Source organism: Rana temporaria, chromosome 2 (genome assembly GCF_905171775.1).
Source record: "Rana temporaria chromosome 2, aRanTem1.1, whole genome shotgun sequence".
In the NCBI taxonomy this organism is placed as follows: domain Eukaryota; kingdom Metazoa; phylum Chordata; class Amphibia; order Anura; family Ranidae; genus Rana; species Rana temporaria.
This window is the reverse complement of record NC_053490.1, coordinates 85,092,224-85,115,880: the sequence shown is the minus strand read 5'-3', so window position 1 is coordinate 85,115,880 and position 23,657 is coordinate 85,092,224. Positions and strand designations below refer to the sequence as shown.

Here is a 23,657-nt window from a genome sequence, read left to right as displayed (position 1 = left end):
CCACATGTCCTAGTCATGTAAGTGTCTCTAGGCTATGTTACTGCTCGTGTTGGTATGAGAATCACAGTGTTCATTCCTATAGTTTGATTTTCCAAGCTGGCCACCCATGCTTGCTGGGTCATTTGGATATGACAGGTCTCAAGGGTAATACCTCCATTGAAGCATATCTAAATGGTTGTTTGAAAGAAACAAACCCAAGGTCATTAATCCTTGTTTTATAGCACTACTAATATTGACTGACATCCCCAGCTAGCATGTACTAGTTACCTCCACATCCTACATATACAAATAAAAATGGTAAAGCGCAATGCGCTTAGAGTGCAGTAATTGTGGCCATACATGACTTGATTTTTGCAAATGGTCAGATTAACTTGACCAATGCCTGAGTAATAATGAGTAAAAAAAGCTTTTCTTGTAGAGATTCTTCAGTTCATTCCAAAATCTCTGCAAATGTTTAGTAATAGATGTTTAGTAATAGAGGGAAAGAGTCCCTTCTATGCTTATAAGTTGCATCTGAACATTGGCCAAGTTGAACAAAAACTCATGGTAAATCCTTGCAGTGCGGTAATCCCAAAAAGCACAAGCAGGTCCTTCACTGCCCAGTATTCTCAGTGAGAGATCAGCTTATGTTTACGAGGCCTTACCCATTGGAACTACAGCAATCATTTCTTATCACTGTTTTAAGATGCTTAAAGGTAAAATCTGGGAGTTACTGCACTTTGCACATGAGAATTGCCTTTTTACGTCAGTTGACTAAAGTGAGAGAAGTATGGAGCGTGCCATTGCCTCCTCTGAAAATATTAATTGCCTGACTATGTCTGGCTTTAACTTTTAAGTTACGTATTTGGAACAAACATGCATTAAAAGTGTTTGAAAATTGTTGAAATTTCTACGAGGCCAGAGACTTGAGAAAAATTACAGCAAAAGCATCAGCATGACAGCCAGCAAATTTAGATTCTCAAAGAAGAGGTCAGAAGTGGCAGCTGCCAAACCTTTCTCATGAGAGAGCCACTTTAAGAAAAAACTTGACACAGAGGAAATACAGACAAAATCTACAGCAATTACACTAATGTGACTGAATGAGAAGGGAATGCCTCTAAAGCCCTCTTCATGGACAGTAAACAGCATGCATAGTTTTAAGCATATACATCAGTGCATTCCTTAGAATTATTTATTCTTTAATTAAACTTTATATTAACATATTACAACAAAAACTATGTACAGTTTGTTCAACACATACAAAAGTATAGGTTATTATTTTATTAAATATCTGTTGTCTTTTTTACAGTACAATAATTATAATCACGCAGAGTTTAAATGAACTCTGCACAGAACCATTTTATGTACATTATAGACAAACTTACCTATCTAGGTATAGCTATAGACACTAATCGAACGTTCTTAAATTTGCAGTCTGCATGTGTCTATGGGAAGTGCATGGTTACTGATGTCTGGCTACTTTGACAAGGGTAAGGTAGGTGTTTATAAAACTCAAGCAAACAAGATATGTGTTGCCCTTTGCAAACAGTGCCATTCCACCTGTCAAGGCAGGTTAGGAAATGGTGCTAAAATATACTTTGCAGCTAAGGGCATCTTCTTATATTTCTCTCTGTGTTTTATTAAAAAGCCTATTTTAGCTTTGGCTGTAGCTGTACAATGTCAGAGCCATTATTTCAAGGCTAGTTTAATCTGACAATTAGTAGCCAGTCAGAAATCATTTATTGGCTTTAAAAACTGGAAAAAAAACTACAATAAGTTAGTAAAATGAAATAAATTTTCAGCTGTTTTCTATTAGCAAAAACAATTATCCATTGCCTACTTTTCAGTTTAACGCTAAGCCTACCCCAATAGCTTTTCAGGTTAGAGAGGATGGCATTATCTGACCCTCAAGCTTTGTATATGTCACAAGTATTTCAGATGTGGAAAGTCTTCCCCTGAGTTTCTCTTTCTAAGAGCCCTAAAAAAGGACACTATGTGGAAAAAATAGCATTGCTACGAAATCCTGTTTGTTTTTAGTTATACTCATTTTAGAGAAACAATAACAGGAGCATATCAGCCTTGTTTGGCCTAGGTGGAGCACCAGAGGTCAAATGATTATTAGGTAACAGATTCTGCCAGTGTACAACCAAAAATACAATTCCAGGTAGGGGTGGGCTTAACCTTTATGTGTACCTGTAGACAACACAAAACTGAGGCAGCCATATTGTGATCATTTTAACCATCTAATAGCTTAAAGAGGTTTTCCAGTTTCAGACCTGATTTTGAGGGACACCATCTGTACTTACAATGAATGAACTGAAATAAGCCAATTTCTTGCCCGAACTAACTAACTATTTATTATTTAGGTCTACCTGTGAGTGGAAAGGTATCTATTTGAAAAACATTTTCAAAGTATTTTTTGGACTCTTGCAGTCTGAAATGTACAAGATATTTTACAATTTTATATACATAGTGATATGATAATAAGCCTAGGTGAGATTTAAAAGCATGACCACTGTATTACAATTTTTGCTTTACCTTAAGACTATCTGGTCATGAAAAGATAAAAATGAAATCGACAACAAGATTATCCAGCTAGTGTACAGTGTATTTGCAGCAAATATGTAGAGAACGTGTAGGGGAAAACTTGTGTAAAGGGAGGATTTAACACATGTAAGGGAGACAGCTGTGTTGTAAACAGGGATGGCCCAAGTAAACAAACACCTCTGACATTGCAGATAAGGAGGAAGATAATAGAAAGGATATTTGTTCTAGGCATAGAATCACATCTATAAATAGTTATATGAACCTGGAAAACCCCTTTAGATACAGATACAACCCACTATATTATTGCCTCCCCTGTGTCCAGACAGCAGGTACAACTCTGTAATGAACCTGATCCATCTTTTTTTAAAAGATAGCCTGAAAAACCTTCCAGATGATGTGCACACACATAAATATTACAAAAAAAAAGTTTTAAACACTTGCAATATAAATATATAGGGTGAATAAGGCTTAAGAAAATGGAACTGTTACAGAAGATGACTGATATGGTAGCCACATACTATTTCAGTGAATACATGAACTGGTTGATAGGTCCCCTGGAAAAAAGGCAGGAGACAGAAAATAAAGCTAAGTGAATACATCATGAAATAATCATGGTAGACATATATCCCTGACTCCTTCCTAAAAAAAATCTACAGCACCTAAAAACATTACTGAACACCTAAAAGCAACACACTATATTGGCCAGCCTGATGAAAATGCTTAACATGAAAAAATAGGTAATATTCCATGTCGCTTATGTGTTGCTTATGCTTTTAAGAAGGTTCCATAGCACACAATTAAAGGCCTCTGATAAATGGATATCCTGCCCCAAACCACTAATAGATATAACAAAAATCAATGTTTCATAGACTTGACAGTGCAACTACTTTCATGATACCTCAAGAGAACTATTTTAGAACTAAAAGCAATACCCACTGGGGTTGATTTACTAAAACTGGAGAGTGCAATATCTGGTGCAGCTCTGCATAGAACCCAATCAGCTTCCAGGTTTTATCGTCAAAGCTTAATTGAGCAAACTGAAGTTAGAAGCTGATTGGCTACCATGCATAGCTGCATCAGATTTTGCACTCTCTGGTTTTAGTAATTCAACACTATTGCTCCTATAATTTCCTTTAAGCCATTTAACACCTACAAAATGCTGCTTCTGCTAAGGGAGAATGCAAATATATCTTACTTAATTTACAGTACTCTTTAATGGCTTTTCTGGGAACCTAATTGAAAATTATTTTCAGGTGCAATTTCATAAACATTTAAACTAAAAAAAAAAACGCCATCTTCCATTTGTTAATTAATTAGTTCTCTGGTAGATTCTTGCCTGACACACTCACTTGCATGATATATATTTTTGCACTGACATATATATATATATAGCAGCTCAGTCAATAAGGTGCATTATAGCTACCAAGCAAAATAGTGAATGTTAATTTTCTGGACACCAAAATGTTTCCTTTTAAAGAATTATATCTCCTATAAATTAAAGTGAACCTGTGCCTAGATCATGCTCATTAAAGTATTTACATATTATGAATAAGCAGCAGAATCACTCTCATCCATCTCAAGCCCTCATCTATCTCTATATCTATAATCATTCTGTGGAAATTAATTTTCAAAGTTCACAACACAGGAATTTAAATATCATTATTTTTCTATGAAAGCAGATTTTGGCAGCTCTCTAATGAAAACACACAGCAAGTGTTAAACCGCATACACACTATCAGTTTTCCTACAGGTTTTTCTTTTCAGGTTTACCAAAACCATGTAGTGCAAGGGCCTGCCTAATTGCATACAAATTGAAACTCTTAAGGTTTGACCTCATATTAGATGGTTTTGGTAAATCTGAAGAGAAAAACCTGCAGGAAAACTGATAGTGTTTATGGGTCTTTAGAAACAGATCTAAACAGAAATCTAGAGTTGTGAACTTTGAGCATCTTTAAGAAGGAATGGCTTCACTTTACAAGCAGCTGAGGGGTTGTTTTAAAGTGATGTAGCTTGTAATGAATATACAAATAATTTAATGTCCATACCCTGGGCATAGGTGCACTTTAAGCTACATTTGCTTCATTCATTTTACACTTTTGCACAACTTTGATCGTTAATGAATTATATAGTATGTCTTACAGATCTCCAACGTTTTTAAATATGACTTAACCTTTCATTTGTTCTATCTTAGTATAGATTGTGTATGTCTGCAGCATTGACCATTTATCTGTCCAGTGGACCTGGTTCCCTTAAATCTAGATGCACTGCATACAACTAGATTAAAAGAATGGCATGCTCCTTACTAATGTACTCAGATACAATATATTGAGATACATGCCAAGAATATTCAGAGAATCCTGGGTACACTTATAGCTTGAAGAATTTGAAGATTAGTCTTTGGAGACCTTATCCTCCAACTTTGGACTAGTGTATCTCTGGAAGATTGATAGCTTCCTATACAATAGAGTTAGTATGAGAATGTAGTCGAGCAAGACATCTCAATTCCTTTCTGGAAGCATATTCAGTACCTTCATTTTTAAAATCACAATCTTTCATAACGATGATTAGAGTCATCTTAGTGGGCACCTCTGCTTTCTGTTGCATAATGTTTTCTTCTTTGTTTTGAGGTCCGTGAAAAATGTGTTCTTCTAGCCAGATGCTCTCCTGTGATAATAATTTTTTTGCTTTGTGAAACTATGTCTCCACTGTATGTGTTTGTGGCTCTGCACTCATACACCCCTGAGTCAGCCTGGGTGGCATTATGGACAGTCGCTGTTAGAATGGTTGAGTATTCTGTTGTTGAAGCACTTCTTTGTTTGCTGATGCTGTGGTTAATTGTACGATTCCCAACTTGCTTGCGCAGAATCCAGGTTATGTTGGTGTACAAGTATTTGTTAACTGAGCAAGTTAATGTCATGTTTTCACCTTCTTTTGGTACCTTGTCCAAGGTTATGTTAAATCCATTTAGTACATCTAGAGAAATAATAAACAATTTAATATAGGTAAAAAATAAAAAAGCTCATATTTAACACAGATGGTGAGAAACTGCAAGTAAGTAACTTCCTATAGATGTTGGCTTTCGGTCCTAGCTGTCACTGACAGCTCTACTTCCCACTGATTAGAGTGATTCCTGATCACATGATCACTATGTCAGCTATGACAGAGTGATGGCATACAGGCTGGTGGCTCCATTGACAAAATAAGTCTTTAGAGTTTAAATAAACACGGCCTCCTTCAGATGGCATCTATTACTGTACATGTCTGACACAATTAATAAAAAAATAATAATAATTTGCCGCATTTAGCAACTTATATTTGCTTTTGCCAAAACAGTGTTCTAAAAAAAAAATCTAACTTCAGTGTCAGATACAATGACAGCTTTAAAACAGTAATAATAAATACATGAGAAAAAAATTGTTTTTTTTAAACACATAATAAAAACAGTTTTTTGTTTTGTTTTGTTTTTTAGGTTTACCAAACTTTTCATAACTTAAAAAATATAAAATGTATTTAGGTATACAAATTAGTCATAGAATCATTATCAAGTTTGCTTTGAATTAGGTTTATGTTAACGTGTAAACAATTCAATGAAATTAGCCTCCTTTGAAGATGAACAAAATGTACAAGAATTCTCATTTAAAATATTTCCCTTATTTTCTCTTTGACAATATTGAATAAAGTGTTCTAAGAAAAATACGTAATAGCGTTGATTTACTTAAGGCAAATTGACTGTGCACTTTGCAAAGTTCAGTTGCACTCTGCAAGAGCAGTTGCTCCAGAGCTCAGTAAAGGACCAAAAGCTCTGCTGACATCCATCATCCAATCATGTGCAAGCAAAAATGCAGTTTTTATTTAATTTTCCTTGCATGTGATTGGGTACTTTTTGCAAAGTAAAGCTTTACCTCATTTACTAATGTAGCACCCTCTAGTGTGCTAAAATATGATTTTTTTGCAGTGTGGTAAATTGTCAGGCTTGGCTGTCAGCCAAGCCTGTGTTTGTTATCTGGGTCGGGTGACTGACTCAGGGAGGGCTGAATGACTCACAGGCAGCATCTCTGAGTCCTCCCCCTACTTCTGGAACTTGCTGGAAACTTTTAGAAGAATGGGAGTGGAGGTGAGGAGGAGCTGTCTGGAGTATGCTGAGGGGCCTGACCAGTCCCCAACAGATGGGTTGGCAGATGGCAGGCCCCCTCAAACACTCTGGGTCAGCCCTGACAGGGCAGTGGAGTTTGGGTGGAAGTTGAAGATGGAGTTTTAGGCTGCCGGTGTCCCTTGAGAGTGCCTCCTAGTCTGGGGGGGGGGGCTCGGGCCTGAGCTTGGGTGCAGAAAGGACCCTCTTCATGACACAGAGAGGTGTCCTGACTGGAGGCACAGGAGTAGGTGGAGGACAGCAGGAAAACACTGCTGGGAAAATCTGCAGAGAGGAAAACACCCAGGTGGGCTAGCGAGTGTTACAGTCAGGAGAGGATTGAGAGGTATGTTGGAGAGAGCAGTCAGGGATTCATGCAGACTTAATCTGGGAGGACTGTGGAGAAGTAGCCAGGAGGGCTAGTGAAAGGGACAGCTTCAACGAGGTGGGCTGGCAGTGCCTGAAGAGGTGGTGCTGGGATCAGTAGCCACAGGAGGACAGCTGGGCACTAGGACTTTGCTGCACAAACAAGGGGTCTGTGATAAAGGGATTTTGCTATTAATCTGACTAAGCTTTTTGTCAGATCATCCAGTAGTGTGCCAGTTGGTTCTGGGAGTTGTAGTGCTGCAAGCAAGAGTTGTGCAGGAGCCACAGGAGAAGTGTATATATGGACCGTATATAGTTATGTCCCTGAAGAGTCCTGATAAAGGTCAAGTGTGCATCCCATGAGACCCTAATCCCTATCCAAGTTTATTCCCCTCAATAAAAACATAAAACAAAGCACTGGACTGCTCTCTAATTGAAGTGTGCTGTGAAGATGTTGTGTGCCTGGCTGTGCAGGGTGGGGGATCCCTTTTCTACCTAAGCCTCCTTAGTAGGTGTGCTACACTAAGCTCTGGGTCAACTGCACTTTGCAAAGTGCACATTTACATTTAGTAAATCAACCCCAATGTATGTGACATACCATAATTTAAAATAGTAAAAGGAAACATAAAAGCCTAACTAATATAACCTTTTTCACCCAGAGGTCACTATAATACAGAACAAAATGTTATTTTAGGTGGGATGTCATATTTTATAACATTTCCTTGATGTCATTAGCAAGTAACACTTCGTTCTGAACAGTTGCTGAAACAGAGAAGGAACATTTTTGAACTGGAGAGCATAAAAAAAGCTCTGGCTTATTACACCTAAACCCAGAGATCAATGTGATGCTTAGCTGCACGGCTGCAATAATGTAAAATGGTTGTATTTACTTAAGTGATTTGAGACTTCCTGTGGAAATAGCTCCCAGGTTTCCTGATGGAAGATGCTGTTTATCTTTGCCAAGCACCACCAGGAATCTCAAAATAAAACGCTGTTTAGTGACATTGGGAAGCCAAGGAGATAAGCTTGTGCTGTTCCTGTCTCACCCTAGGTAATTGCAAACACACCCTCAGTCATGCTGTGTGCCAGCAAATGCATAAGAATGGACAGCTTACAGGTTATTCAGTCTCATGGACTGGACTGTCATCCTATCTGAAATGTTTCTGATGGTGAACAATTCAGGCATGTTTGGAATACCTATCCCATTGTGAATGTCAACTTCTACTACAGTTAGACAGCAACTATAAACAGGCAGTTGCATGGCCACCTACAAGGCTACGTCCTGGAGCACACACAGGGGTAAAGCAAGGCAGTCAAAACATCAATATCCAGCGGAAAGCAGCAATTTTGACTCAAAGGAGAGACCTCCAACTAGTAATGTTCACTAAAAACATGACAATGTGAGAGACGTGACCCTTGCTTTATTCTACCACTTTTTTTTCTTAAAGAAAAAATTGAAAAGATTAGTACTGGAGTTTGTCAGAAACTGAAAATAGCCTGAGCAACATTTCATCTACCAAACACAAACTCTCCTGGATCACGAAAAAACAATATTTTATCTCAAATTCTGAAATGAAAAAGAGGGATTTTTTTTAGGTAAATAATGTAGGCAGAGGACACACACCTACAACTCCCTCCAGTTACTTGGTTTCTGAATAATGAAAACACAAAATTGTATTTACAAATGCTTCTGTCACCACTAGTTTTCCTTTTTATTGGCTTCTCAGAACAACAAATTCTCTTATTTGGAGGTCGATAAAAGGTTTTGTGCTTGTACCACTTTTAATAGTTAAATAGTGAATTTAGATAAAGAAGTCTATTTATCAGATCAAAATGAAGAACAACCGAAGAATGCCAAACAGTATATACCAATTTTTTTATTTTTTAAAGAATACCAAATCGCGGGGCAAAGAAAAAAATGCATTTTTACTTGCACGTGATTGGATGATGAAAATCAGCAGAGCTTCAGTTCATTCACTAAGCTCTGGGGAACATTCTCTTGCAAAGTGAAAAGTCTGTTTGCCTTTAATAAATCACCCCCTATGGGTACACAATCAAGGGAGATCTGGGGGCGGACCTCCCTTTTTTTCTATACCCATACAGGGACAACAGAGGAAAAATAGTGGGACAAAGACATTCAGTTCCTTTTACGATAGTACATGGCACCGGTTAGGCTGGCAAATTACATCACGGGTTCATCTCCCCGCTATGCTTCCGAGGGTGCGCTCCACATTTGGTGGCAGTGCCCTAAAGTGAGGCATTTCTGGATTAGAGTATATAACTTTATCTTTTCCCTCACGCAAGTTAACCTGATAAAATCCCCCAAACATGCTTTACTGGGTGGAGTGGTGGAAGAGCCCTGAGATTCCAGAGGAAACTCATTACTTAAATATTTGTGTCTGCTAAAAGTATCATTGCCAGGTCCTAGAGGTCTGCGGCCATAGCGTTTGATCAGCTCAAGCACAAACTCTCCTGGATCGTGATAAACAATCATTTATCTGCAATCTTAAATGACAAAATTAAGTTGTTTGAGAGAAGGTGGAACCTGTGGATCCAATATCTGGCGGCTGATCCCAGGACACTAGCCACTTAAATTGTTTATTGATCTGTAAAGGTTGGAGTGTGGAGTCCCCCTACCCTTTCTCCCCTCTTCCCCCCTTTTTTCTTTTTTTACTCCTTCTAGCCTCACTTCTATTGGTAACTACAACTTCTCCATTTGACAATTCAGGGCACAGGCTTGTTTTAGGGGTTTGCATACTGTGATTGCCCCCCCCCCCCACGAAGGGGGCCGACAACCGTTGCGCATGTGACGAGTGTACTCCAGGTTTTAACTAGTGAACACATCTATTACTACAATAACATTAGGTATGGGCGACATGCTTTGGCGTAACATATTGAGGGTTGCTTGCCTTTGGTCCAGGAGCCGACAGCGATGTGTTACATCAAAAATGTAATTGTACCCTTGTTATACAAGAGAGACTAAGGGTATTGAGAGTATGATTCCTTAAGTCTAATCTAAATTTTGGTACACTCCTCTGAGTCTTATAATTTACAGTACCTGGATACCCTCCCCTAATGTTCCATGTTTTTTTTTCATCTCATGTGTTCTCCTCATGCATATGTTTTGTCTAATGGAGGTTCTATTTAATTGTCAATTTTTTCCTTTGGATTACTATTGATATGTCTATTTTATACCTTTTGTTAAAATCTTTAATAAACAGATTGAAACATAAAGACATTTAGTTCCAAAAGAGGGATATTTGCTCTAAATGCCGGACAGTTAGGAGCTATAACCATAGGTGGTCTGCTTGATATTTCAATTTCTGATAGATGCTGGAGAGTTAAAGTAAATGTAAACCCTAAAAATCTATTAATAGTGTGTTTCACTGTATTCAGTTTTCCTAAACGAATAATTTTTGTGAATCTGTTGGAAGGTTAGTTAGGCAATAATGCCAAGCACCACAGCTTCACAATTAGCAATATTGTTAGCCTGCCATACAAGCTCCATTGGTTGGCCATTTGGTTGCCTATCAAGTCTGCAGGAGGGATGCACAAACTTGGTAGGCTGCCCAGTTGCCAAATGTAGGCACATACACAGCAGGTTTACAGCACTGCTGCTAATTACAAGGCAATGGCTTAGACCTCTTTCACACTGCCGCCCAAGCATTTGTGGAAAAGCGCTGCTCATTTTAGGGGTGATTTGCAGCTGTTTGAGCAGGTGCTTTTCAGGACGCTAGCGTGGCGCATTTAACCCCCCACTAATGGCTGAAGAAGGGGTTAAAAGCGCCCGCTTTTCAGGCGCTTTGGAAGCGCTGCCCATTACTTTAAATGTGCAGGGCGTTTTGGGAACACTATATACAGCGCTCCCAAACCGCTGCAAAAGATGCCGCATGCAGGACTTTTCCTAACATTCCTAGTGCAAAAAGTCACACTGAAATGAATGAGAGGTTTTCAGGCACTTTACAGGTGCCATTTCTAGCGCTAAAATGCCTGAAAACCGCCTCAGTGTGAAAGTAGTCTTAGGCCTCGTACACACGACCAGTTTCCTCGGCAGAATTCAGCTTCCGACCGAGTTTCTGGCTGAATTCTGCCGAGGAAACTGGTCGTGTGTACACTTTCGGCCGAGGAAGCCGACGAGGAGCTCGACGAGGAAATAGAGAACATGTTCTCTATTTCCTCGTTGTTCTATGGGAGCTCTCGTCCCGCCGAGCTCCTGGGCGGCTTCAGTGCTGAACTGGCCGAGGAACTCGATGTGTTTGGCACGTCGAGTTCCTCGGCTGTGTGTACGAGGCTTTAGGCCTCGTACACACAACCGAGAAACTCGACGGGCGAAACACATCGTTTTGCTCGTCGAGTTCCTTGTGAAGCCATCGAGAAACTCGACAAGCCAATTTTCTCCATTCCCGTCAAGGAAGTAGAGAACATGCTCTCTTTTTGGCTCGTCGAGTTTCTCAACAGTTTCCTCGACGAAAATGTACACACGACCGGTTTCCTCGGCAAAAAAATATCTCCCAGCAAGTTTCTTGCTGGTTTTTGCAGAATCCATCAAGAAACTTGGTGGGAGAGCTTTTTTGCAGAGGAAACCGGTCGTGTGTACGTTTTTAATCGAGGAAACTGTCGAGGAACTCGACGAGGAAAAAAGAGAACAAGTTCTCTTTTTACTCGATGGGAGTCTCAATTTCCTCGTCGTGTTCCTCGTCGGGCTGGTTTTCGACGAGAAACACGATCGTGTGTATGCTAAGACACCCGCGCATGCTCAGAATAAAGTATGAGACGGGAGTGCACCTTCGGTAAAAGTAGCGTTTGTAATAGAGATAACACATTTTTCACGTTGTAACAGACTGAAAAGTGCAAATCGTCTCTTAGCAAACTTTTACTTAAAGTGGTTGTATACCCCACTTTTTTACTTTTACCTACAGGTAAGCCTATAATAAGGCTTACCTGTAGGTATAAAGAATATCTCCTAAACCTGTACGGTTTAGGAGATATTCCCCCCACAATGCGCCGGAACAAGATGACATCTCGCTCGGCGTGGACCAGGTAAGTTCTCTTCACCTCGTTTTAAGGTAAGTATTTCATAATGAGCTAGTATGCGGTGCATATTAGCTCATTATGGCTTTTCCTTTACAGGTGTAAAAAAAAAAAAAAAACAGGGTATACAACCGCTTTAACATGGAGTAACATGAGATTAGCAAAAGCAGCCCCAAGGGTTATACCAGTGGAATCAAACTTCCCCTGCCATTGTATGTGTTGTACGTCACCGCGTTTGAGAACAAGGAGATTTTGTCTTGACCGTGTACACGCAAAGCAAGCTTGTCGAGTTCCTCGACAAGCCTAACAAGGAACTCGACGAAGAAAATGATGTGTCTTTTCCGACGAGTTCCTCGGTCGTGTGTACGAGGCCATAGAAAGGCATCTCTGAAAAGAAATCATTTCATACTTACCTTTCCTTCCTGTCCTTGCCGAGGAACTGCAATTCACTGAAAAGGAAAACTTGCTGAAGAATGTTGAGGATTTAAAACACCAGAAGTGTTGGACACTGACATCTCCTACTATGCTTTGGAGTTTTATGAGTAATTATGTACGGGCCAGTGGAAGGAACCACAGAGGGAAGTGGGGAAGTGGGAAGGCATCCGACACACCCAGAAGCTAAGGATCTTTGAGTAAGCTTTCCCCTGCAACACATAGGAATTGGGGGCACAGGGAGTAGGACAGTTATTAAATGGTTTCTTTGCAGAGATGCCCTTAACTGTGTCACTTTATCGGTGTAAAGTATTTAGCTGCTTTATAGACGCTTGCTTTAACCCACCAACACCTTTGTGGATTTTTGCCTTAACTTGCATACAAAATATCATCTATGTATAGCTATAGAGGAAGAATGACAATGGAGTTAACATTTTTTTTTTTATATGGAAAGTAAAACAAAAGTTTTGTTAAATATTTTTATAAGATAATTTTCAGGATCAGCACATCTGTTCTTAGACCCTTACCTGAAACCAAAAAGCTTATATCTCTTCTCTCTGTTCCTATTTTATTGGATGCAATGCAGCTGTAAACACCAGATGTTGTAGCATCGTCTATAATAAGAATGCCTGCAGTCTGGAAAAATAGAAAAAAAAATACAATAGAGTATGTTAGCTATAAATAATAAGGCTCATGCACTGAATTGTGACATTTTCTTAAGACATAAAGGGCATATTTATAAAGCAGTTTATGTCCCATTCACCAATTATTCACTGCACGTGTATCTTTTCAGCAAATGTTTAGTGAATGTCACATCTACTTAAAAGCTATACCCTTCGTCTGGATCATCTGTGGGTATAGGATTGTGTATAAGGAGGTTTTCTATTAAAAAACACTTCATATTTAGGTGTGATGGACTTGTGTCTTTTTTCAACCTCACCTACTATGTCGCTATGTATATTCCTGATATGTGCCTGCTGTACCATGTACTTGTATGTAAAACTATCCTGTTCTCTTTTTTTATAGCTTCCTTTGTGAGGACTCCCCATCAGTCCCTCTGCTTTTCTATTAAAAACTATCCACGCTAGACATGAGAGCACAGCATGGTTAGTTCTCTAGATATGCTGGGAACTCAGTATGCTCTCCTCCAATGATCAGACGTGTCCAGGCGCTCCTCTGCTGCACAGCCATTCACTAGGAAGCTCAGTCTGCTGCTGTTTCTCAATCCCCCAGCTCGTAACTGAGGGCTGAGGAATTGCGATCACTTATAAAAAAGGGAAAAAAGGTATGTATAATGTTTTTTTTGTTTGTCTTTTACATCTATACACACATGTTTTGCCTTTCATTTCTATTTTAAACTGAATCGGTTGTTTTACAAGGTGATCGTTTACAAACAATCACTTTTTACGTTAACGACATGTGCCTTGTTTCAACCTGAATAACTATATAACTATATATGTTGTTGTAATGGTTTCTTTGTTGAATGTTAACAGTACTAGATGCAAAATATATGAAGAACCTTCATTCCTAAGAGAAAATGGTTAAAACAAATTTGATCAAAAATTAAATACATCAGCAAAAACTTTACATATAAAACTCATGTGCAAATGCTAACCTACACAGAATGAATGCAGTTTTATAGGAAGAATAGTTATGCAATTTTTTTTATATCATTTTTTTTAAAAGATATTTTTTCTATGTGTTTTAAAGTCAAAAGGAAGTAGGAGAAAAATAGAAAAAGTATGCTTTTTACCAACAGTGACCACATTTTAATAACAGCGAGAGTTATTATAGATATAAATGTACATATTTTTTGGATATGTTCTATTTTTCTATGACACTAAAATGATGCTTTAGTCAGTGACACATTGGGGTTGATTTACTACAATTGGAGAGTGCAATATCTGGTGTAGCTGTGCATGGTAGCCAATCAGCTTCTAACTTCAGCGTGTTCAATTAAAGTGGAAGTTCATGCTAAAACTAAAATCCCTGCATCTATAGCCACCAACATTCTAACATTCTAACACTAACCTATCCAGCCCTGTAAAGAAAAAATCAGTATACATACCTTTTCTGAAGGTGATTCGACCAGCTCTGCAGAGGATACACCCGACAACGGCTGTGAAATTAATGGGAAGTGATGTCCCCCATAGACTTACTATGGGGATTCTGTTGTCGGACGTGTCCCCCACATGAAGCCGTGGCTGACAGCTCAGCGTGGGTCAGATCGCCTGCAGAAAATGTATACTTCTTTACAGGGCTAGATATGTTAGATATGTGTTAGAATGCTGGTGGCTATAGATGCAGGGATTTTAGTTTTAGCATGGACTTCCACTTTAAGCTTTGACAAAATTGGAAGAGCAGAGTTGCACCAAATGTTGTACTCTCCAGTTTTAGTAAATCAACTCCCCTGGTTTTATAGAGACCACTGAAGCAGAAAGCTTTCACGGCAGCTCCTGCCTACACATAAGGGCCCGTATTCAGAAAGCACTTACACCGACGTATCTTTATATATGCCGCGTAAGTGCACAGATGCGCCATTGTATCTATGCGCCTGATTCTTAAAGCTAGATACGCCTGAATTTTGGCTCCATCCAACCAACGTAAGTCTCCTACGCCGTTGTATCTTGGGCGCATATTTACGCTGGCCGCAAGGGGCGCTTCCATTGTTTTATGCATCGAATATGTAAATGAGCGAGATACGCCGATTCATGAACATACTTACGACCGGTCGCTGTAATCTAAGGTTCATTTACTAAAGGCAAAAAGACTGTGTGCTTTGTAAAGTGCAATTGTACTCTGAAAGTACAGTTGCTCCAGAGCTTAGTAAATGAGTAGAAGCTCTGCTGACTCCCATCATCCAATCATGCGCAAGCAAAAATACAGTTTAAAAAAAAAAATCCTTGCACGTGATTGGGTACTCATTTACTAAGCTCTAGAGCAAATGCACTTTGCAAAGTGCACAGTCTATTTATCTTTAGTAAATGAACCCCATAGTACCTATACATGGGCATAAAAGATTGTTCAGAATGGGGATTCCAAACATTTAACATTATCTGACTGTTCTTATGTGTGCAAAAGGAAAAAGAGCAGCAGAGGTAGTTTATCTGTAAGTCCTCCACATAGCTACAATGTACAGCGAGTCTATTTCAGTTTTTGTCCATTCATGATTACACTGTAACCTACAGACCCCATAGATTTCACAGATGTGGAAGACAAAAAGGGAAATACATATGTCCATTCATTAAAGACAATACACTTCTCGTCACGTATTCACCACATGCTATAATTAGCAAGGGTGAGAAGAGCTAGAAGATTATTCCTGATCTGCGACGTGAGAATAAAAATGTTTTGGATATGGGAAGTGAGTCATTAAAGAAAAGTGGAAGTTGATATTTTATTAGTGTGTATCAACACTTGACTCAATGATAGGCTCCATTTCTCAATGTGCCTTTGCAAAGTGCTTGGCGGAAATCTTGCTAGAACACTATAGCTGTCATAAACTGATTGACTTAGTCATAATAGGACATGCTTCCTGCACTCCACCTTACACCAGTACAAGGTTTTTTTTTATACTTACATGGTAAACACTAAAAAGGTCAGGTATTCAAAGCGCACAGCCATGTTTAAAGTAGTTACGTCCAACATCCACATCAATAACACTTTAGACTTTATTGTTACAGTTAAATAATAACTGATGTGAATGTTTGAAGTGTTCACATAAGAACCTTCTTCAGTTTAGACTACAGGCCAATTAAAGTGGATCTGTCACTTTGTAGGAGACCTAACGTCACAAAAACAAGGGTACAGGATGCAGAATGTTACTCACTGAATCTCCATTTTGGATGACAAGTTCTCATCCAGGGGTCTACAAAACCAACTTTTCAGCAAATTAACACTATGGGGTTGAGTAGATGCTCACTTGGCTTAGTGAATAGGGCAACCTGTGTTCATTTCAGTCATTGGCTAGTCAGAATCCTGTATTTGATTGGATATTAAAAGCACAGTTTTACTTTGTTAACTTTTTCAAGTGGACATTCTCTACTGCCTTCGTTTTTTCAAAGTCAGTATGTCACCACTACCAAAAAATATATCAATAAAATGTAACCTAAATTTTAGAGACTAAGGTAACCTATAAAATTTGGACTGACAATTCATGACCAAAAGCCTTAATCAGTTATAGTTATCCCAGTGTTAAAGTCATTTACAAGGGGTGTTATCCATTTTTCATGGCCACTACAGGTGTGTGAGCCTATAGCGATAAGCACCAAGGCTTCAAATAGACCTGTACTATGGAACAAACATTTGCAAAAGTTGAAACATGCTTTAAAGCAGAGGTTCACCCTAAAAACAAGTATATACCATTCAAACCAGCATACTACCGACATGTACAGTATGCTGTTTTTTTATGTTTTCGGTTTACATACCGTAGTATAGGTATTTTGCCCCCGGCTTCCGGGTAGTGAATCCCTCGGGAGTGGGCTTTCCTATTCAGAGACTAAGTGATTGACGTATGACAAAAGCTTCACCCCCGGCGCAAAAGGCGTGTCACCCGTTTCCGAAAAAAGCCGAACATCGGTGCGCAGGCGCCGTATAGCGCCGCATAGAGCCGACTTGACGTTCTGCTTCTTTCGGAAACTGGTGACGCGAAATATGCGTCGGGGGTGAAGCTTTTGTCATACGTCAATCACATTCAGTCTCTGAATAGGAACGCCCACTCCCACGGGATTCACGACCCGGAAGCCGGGGAGAAAATACCTATACTACGGTATGTAAAGCGAAAAAAAACCCCAGCATACTGTACATGTCGGCAGTATGCTGGATTAATTAGTATATACTTGTTTTTAGGGTGAACCTCCACTTTAAGCATATGATACTACAATCTCAGTGCAGCATGACTACCATAACTATTTACTGTATGTAAGTGGGTTAGCAAATGAAAAACAACAAGTTTGTTTATTCCCATATACCAAGAGCTACAACCTCCCTGGTTCTCCTGAAATGTTGTGTTTAGCAGCATACATGTCAGATTTTTTGGGTGAACATGTTGTACTTCTTAAAAGTAGATTAATCTAACAGCATATAAAACTTACAGACTGGTTGTTTAGACAGTTTTTGTCTGGAAACAAGATATGGAATTAAGCATCCCTCTCAATGGTCTCTCTTTGCATGTTGACTTACAAATCATTGAAATGTAAAATGTTACCTTGTTTCTTCCTTGAATTGTGTAGACCCGTTCTGTGATACTGTAAACCTTGTTGTCTATACTACTGTTATATTTCCCTACGATTGCAGGGACAGCATTTTCAGGTTGGAGATCACACCTGTACAAGGGAAAACAATATGAATATTTTCATTACACTGAAACAATTTTGTAGCAGCATATGAATTATACATTATTCAGTGTGTCATTTCTTATCTAATACATTTCACATTTATAACAGGACTTTATAATATTTCCTATTTGTATACATTGTATGGTAACATAGCATTGTCAGCTCTTCATCTTCAATATTTATAGCTAGGGTTCCATACTGCAGTTTTCTGTAAGATTTTTCTTGGCCTCATTTACGAAAATTGGAATGGAATAAGACCGAACGGTTGTCTCTTAATATTGAGATTTCAATCAGCACCAAAACAAATGCAGAAGGAACACATTCTGACTGGTGACAATGAAGTATCACGATACATAACAAAACCTGCTGCTCATAATACAACTGAATAATTAAGATATGATAACACTGAAAAGATCACACTAGGCACATGCAAACCATACTGAATAGTCAACAGTAAACTTTATTAAAGGGGTTGCAAAGGTTCATTTTTTATTTTATAAATAGGTTCCTTTAAGCTAGTGCATTGTTTGTTCACTTACCTTTTCCTTCCATTTCCCTTCTAAATGTTTTTTTTTCTTTGTCTGAATTTCTCACTTCCTGTTTCTCCTCAGTAAGCTTTCCCTCATCATCCAAGCTGTTCTGGCTTGGGGTTAGTCAGCCAGAACAGCTTACTGAGGAGGAACAGGAAGTGAGAAATTCAGACAAAGAAAACAAAGAAAAAAAACATTTAGAAGGGAAATTAAAGGAAAAGGTTAGTGAATGCACTAGCTTAAAAGAATTTATTTTGAAAATAAAAAACAAACCTTTATAACCCCTTTAAGTGTAAATAAACTATATACAGTTCAGAGTAGGGCTGGTGGTAGCCTAGAAGCAATAATATACATTGACATTGGGCAACCTAGTCTTTTACGAGGAGTAATATGTAATTAAGGAGAGGGAACATGGTCTCTGTTGCTCCTAAATACACACGAAAGTAATGGACTTGGTTCAACCTATATGGAAATTCCTTTAATAATGCCGTAGGGAATCACATGGAAACACACTGTGACCATGAAGGTCTGAACAGTTTGGTTTTACATATAAATGGAATGGCTGCTCTTTCCAGCACTGACATCAAATCCTTAGACAGCATCTAAACAAGGTCTATTTCAGAGTGTCAGACACTGCTAACGAGCTTCCAGCAATTAGCATTTTTATATTAGACTTCATTCTACAAATTTTTTTGTCATCTACCTGATTATTTGTACATTATTGTATTTATTCAATAATTTATGTATTACAAGTATGTATATAGCACTGACAATTTACAGAGCACTATATATATATATATATATATATATATATATATATATATATATATATATATATATATATTTATATATATATATATATATATATATATATATATATAGTACATTCACACCAGTCCCTGCCCTCAAGGAGCTTACATTCTAGAGTTCCTAACTCACATTTAGACACATACTAGGGCCAATTAACCTACTAGCATGTCTGTAGAGTGTGCAGGCACAGAGAGAGCTTGCAAACTCAATGCAGGTAGGGCCATGGTTGGGATTCAGACTGACAACCCTAGTGCTGCATAGTGGAAGTACTAACTGCTTAGCCACTGTGCTGCTAAGCTGTTGTCACTAGGAATACCCAAATCCTTGGAGAATTTAACAAAATGAACACAGGATTTGAACTTGCACATAACTGGGTGATTGCAGTAAACACAGTTTTACCTTATCCACTGACTAAATAAGCATATACTTATTGCACTGAGCAGTCTAAGTTCCTGGATTCTATCCCTGCGGAAAGTTCTTTCTGGGTTAAGAGCACTTTGAAGGAGCAGGGGGGAGTAACACATCTTGGGATTATTTATTCTTGACTTTCCTGCAGTCTGTCCTTGACCATACTTTGGTGTTTTTCTTTCTGTTTGCTATGAATAAGGAGGAATTGACTTTAACAGAAGTCATCATTTCTATTTTAATATTATAAACCAAAAAGGAGGTGAGGGGGAGGAAGAAAACCATAAATCTGGCAGCGCACAGAAGCAGGAAGCTGAGAACCCCTGCAATTATGTTTTCAAAGATCTTAAAGCAATTCCACACTTCCACCAGGAATTCCATTGTTAACCATTTGTGACCATGAACATCTTTAATGCCCCTTCTATTATACTATATCTGCTATCCAGAATATCTCAATATGCATACTTATTTAATTTATGGTATACTTCACACTATACATCACTGGCGGCGTAAAAACTGGTTCTTATTTATTTGCTGAGAGCCCCCTCTACCCCAGAAACAGAAATTCCAAAATTCCACGAACAAAGAGAAAACGAGGTGAAGTATGATGTCAACCTAAAAATCTATTTTTTCATATTCCAGAATTTAAGGAGGACATAAGAGCCAGCATGGACTGACTAATCTGTTTAAATGAGGTATTTATTGATTTGGCCACAGCAACCACAAATTGACCTTTAACTTCAAAGTGGAAACTATCATCTTTAAACAGGAAGTTTCCTGGCTTCTTTGAGCCCTGTTGTCTTTTCAAATCTTTTGATCCAGCTCAGTTGCTTGAACATCTATTGATGGGCCACTGGCATGGTGGATTTGGGGTAAATTACCCTTTACCCCATCTATTAAAGTGTTCTGCCTAATTTGAAGCTCTCAGCGTGTGGCCGCTGCAAATGGTTGGGCTACTGATTAAACAATTTATGCAGATTCATCTGAAGCCTCCTGATACATTCAGTGAAAGTAGAGTTGACGGGGCAGTCAAAGTGATGTTTTTCAGGTTTGATGAAAGGCTCAAAAGACAGGACCCCATCTCTACAAAAATGTAATTTTCCTTATCATTTTTTTCCTGGGTTTCTGACACCTGCCATCAGAGAAATCTATGGACTGCCATTAATGACCCCCTTCTGAACAATTAAACAGTCAGTAATTTTATAATGCCTGACCTACTGTATATACCTGTTCTGGGTCAGTGACTCCTAACCTATTAGATACAGATATCTTTTAGTGCATTTAACAATTTTTGCACAGAAGTTCCTTCCATATTATCACTTGAACCCATATACTTTCAAGTTATTGCATGCAGAATTTGAATGCATCATATCATCTCCAAATCGTATGCAGCCACATTTTCCAGCTCCTTCATGCTCAAAGGGGTTAATTCTGCCTCGCAGGAGATGGGGGGTATAGTTGGACCCTTAAGAATACATAAAGCTTTTAAGGAAGTAAATTGTGCCATGTTTGAAGATGCAAAGATAACAGCAGTGCTGGGAACAGTCTTGTATAGGGGAGGAAGCCAAACAAGAAGAGGAAAGCAGCGTACGCTCCTGATTTCGCACAGGAAACTCGGAACACCTCCTGCCAAAGGGAGATAAGACGGCTCCCATGGCCTATTCTGGACCAGGCCACTGTTATCAACCTTTTACTGCTAGACTGTCCTCGATCTCTTCTCTCTGCTCACTCCCCGTGTTCTTAGCCATTTTTAAAAAGCTTCTGCTGCCATTGCTGAACGGCGTGCCAAACACAATAGAGTGGTATAATTATAACTGCTGAATGAAACAAAGTTTCCGGGGCAAGCGTGTACTTCATGTCACTCATATACAGTACCCATGGGCTGTTATAAATGAGCCTTCTGATGGAACAGTGGTGAATAGTAAACAGCGGCATAGTACTGAACACACTCCGATCATTTCCTTTCATAGAACTGCCTCAGTGTCAAGCCAAAGATATATTCATTTAAAGAGAACATGTCATGAATACTAATGCTTTCCTTTCATTTATTAATTCATAGCCAATGCACAAATGTGCTAAGACATCCTATTTTGCAATAGTATTATTGAGTCCCAGGATCATTGGTAGTTGCTATATTGTAATATTGCTTCAAAACAAATCTGAGAGGGCAGAAAAATGGAAGCTGTGATTCCTAACTTATTTGTAAAAGTTGCATATGGCAGGTGGTCTCTCTCATCCTTCAGTTACTATTTGGAAATCCTCTAAGAAAGTAGGTAATGGCATCATTGCATTGTTTGCTTCAATCACCAATCAAGACAAAATATATTTATTTTATTATTTACTTGCACGTGATTGGATATTCCATGTGATCATATTTTAACCTTCACTAAGCTAAGTGAATGTTCATATTGTAAAGCAAACATTTTGTGTCCCTATAGTAAATGACTCCAGTGGCTTGGAACACACATGCAGTATGCAAGTTCCGACTGTTCATTCCTAGACTTTTCTTTACAGAGGTTTCAATAAAATTTTAGTTTACTAAGGTCAGGATCACATAAACATAAAATAAAGCTAGCTAAAATGGGGTTACTGCATTGAGAAAATCGCCATTTTAAATAAGCCAGTTAGTAGCAGTGCAAACTCAAAGCAACCAGTCAGATTTTACTTTACTGCAATCAGATCCCTTAAGAGACTACTAAGGAATTAGATTGGCTGTAGTTCATTCTCCTCTGCGAGTCACCATTATTTATTTACGATAAATATTTGATATATGCGCGACAAAATAACAGGGTCTTAAAAACCCCCTCCTCAGTAATTCAGCTTGGTCACTGGGAAAAAGCAGCGAAGGCTCCAGACCAATTGTTGGAGCTCACACAGGGTTACTGACAGCTAAATCGAGTGATAGGGGAGTCAATGAAAGGTAATTAATTGCTGCTAAGGAGGGGGGAAGGGAATTAAAGTGTATGTATAGCCCAAGCTTTTTTTTAGTTTTAGATAGAGTAGGGAATGATTAAAACCCCTGTCAGGGTATTTTTGATGTCTATTAAAAAAATTAGGATAAGTTTCCCTGCACTTTATTCCCTAAAGATGCAACAGGATGTTAGAAGAAGACGTTCAGAATGAGGGAATTCCCCTCTTAGACAGTTGTTCCTGGAACAAGTGTCCCCTATTGGAAGATTTCCTCTTATTTTAGGGATAGCTCAAACATTTTGGGTTTCCCCTCTCTTTCTCAATGACAATGGTCGCCAATACAAATAGAAGGGTGAATCACCCTAATTGAAACACAGACAGCAATAAAAACGTGACACGGGTTCTAACCCTCCCCTACTCTACCTAAAAGATTTAAAAAAAGGGTTTGCCTATATATAAACTTTAGGTTTTCTGCATTGGCACAGGAAATTGTCACATTAAAGTGGAGTTCCACCCAAAAATTGAACTTCCGCTTTTCCGGTTCCTCCCCCCCTCCGGTGTCACATTTGGCACCTTTCATCTGTGTAATACAGATATTTTCTCCCACTTCCGGCGATAGATCGGCGCAGATTACGCAGCGATCTACGCCATGTCCGGCCCCTCCTCCGTCCCCCCCCTGTCTTCTGGGAGACACAAAGGTCCCAGAAGACAGCAGTGACCAGTGAGGAAATGCAGCGCGACTCGCACAGTAGGGAAGGCTTCACTTCCTGATTCCCTTACTGAAGATGCCAGCACCTGCATCCAGGAGCCGAGGGACAGATCGGGTTCAGGTGAGGACATTGCAGACGCCCTGGACAGGTAAGTGTCCTAATATTAAAAGTCAGCAGCTGCAGAATTTGTAGCTGCTGACTTTGAATTATTTTTTTTCAGCAGGAACCCCGCTTTAAGTCTGCTAGTCAAGATTTCCACATTACATGTGTAATTCAGTACATTATATTGAAGTAATATTTACTTTTTTAGCCAGTAAGCCTGAAAACATTAAAGTGAAACTTCAGTAATTTTTTCATATTTCCATCTATTAAATCTTTTACCCTTGCTGTTAACTTTGGATAGTAAAACTTTTTATTTCTGCCAGTAAATACTAAATAGGATTTTTTATTTTTTTTTAAAACATTTTTCAAA

The 23,657-nt window shown here is 38.8% G+C and overlaps 1 protein-coding gene across 1 annotated transcript in view; it reads right to left on the bottom strand.

Moving 5' to 3' along the window:
* Window positions 1–4,350: 4,350 nt before the first annotated feature.
* Window positions 4,351–23,657, bottom strand: part of FLT1 (fms related receptor tyrosine kinase 1) — a 78,759-nt gene continuing 59,452 nt past the window's right edge. Inside the window, exons 11-13 of the mRNA XM_040340474.1 lie at window positions 17,691–17,808; window positions 13,012–13,120; window positions 4,351–5,499 (exon numbers count right to left, since the gene is read on the bottom strand). Coding sequence (XP_040196408.1) covers window positions 5,102–5,499; window positions 13,012–13,120; window positions 17,691–17,808 — 625 coding nt within the window. The 3' untranslated portion in view covers window positions 4,351–5,101. The remainder of the gene's footprint in view (window positions 5,500–13,011; window positions 13,121–17,690; window positions 17,809–23,657) is intronic.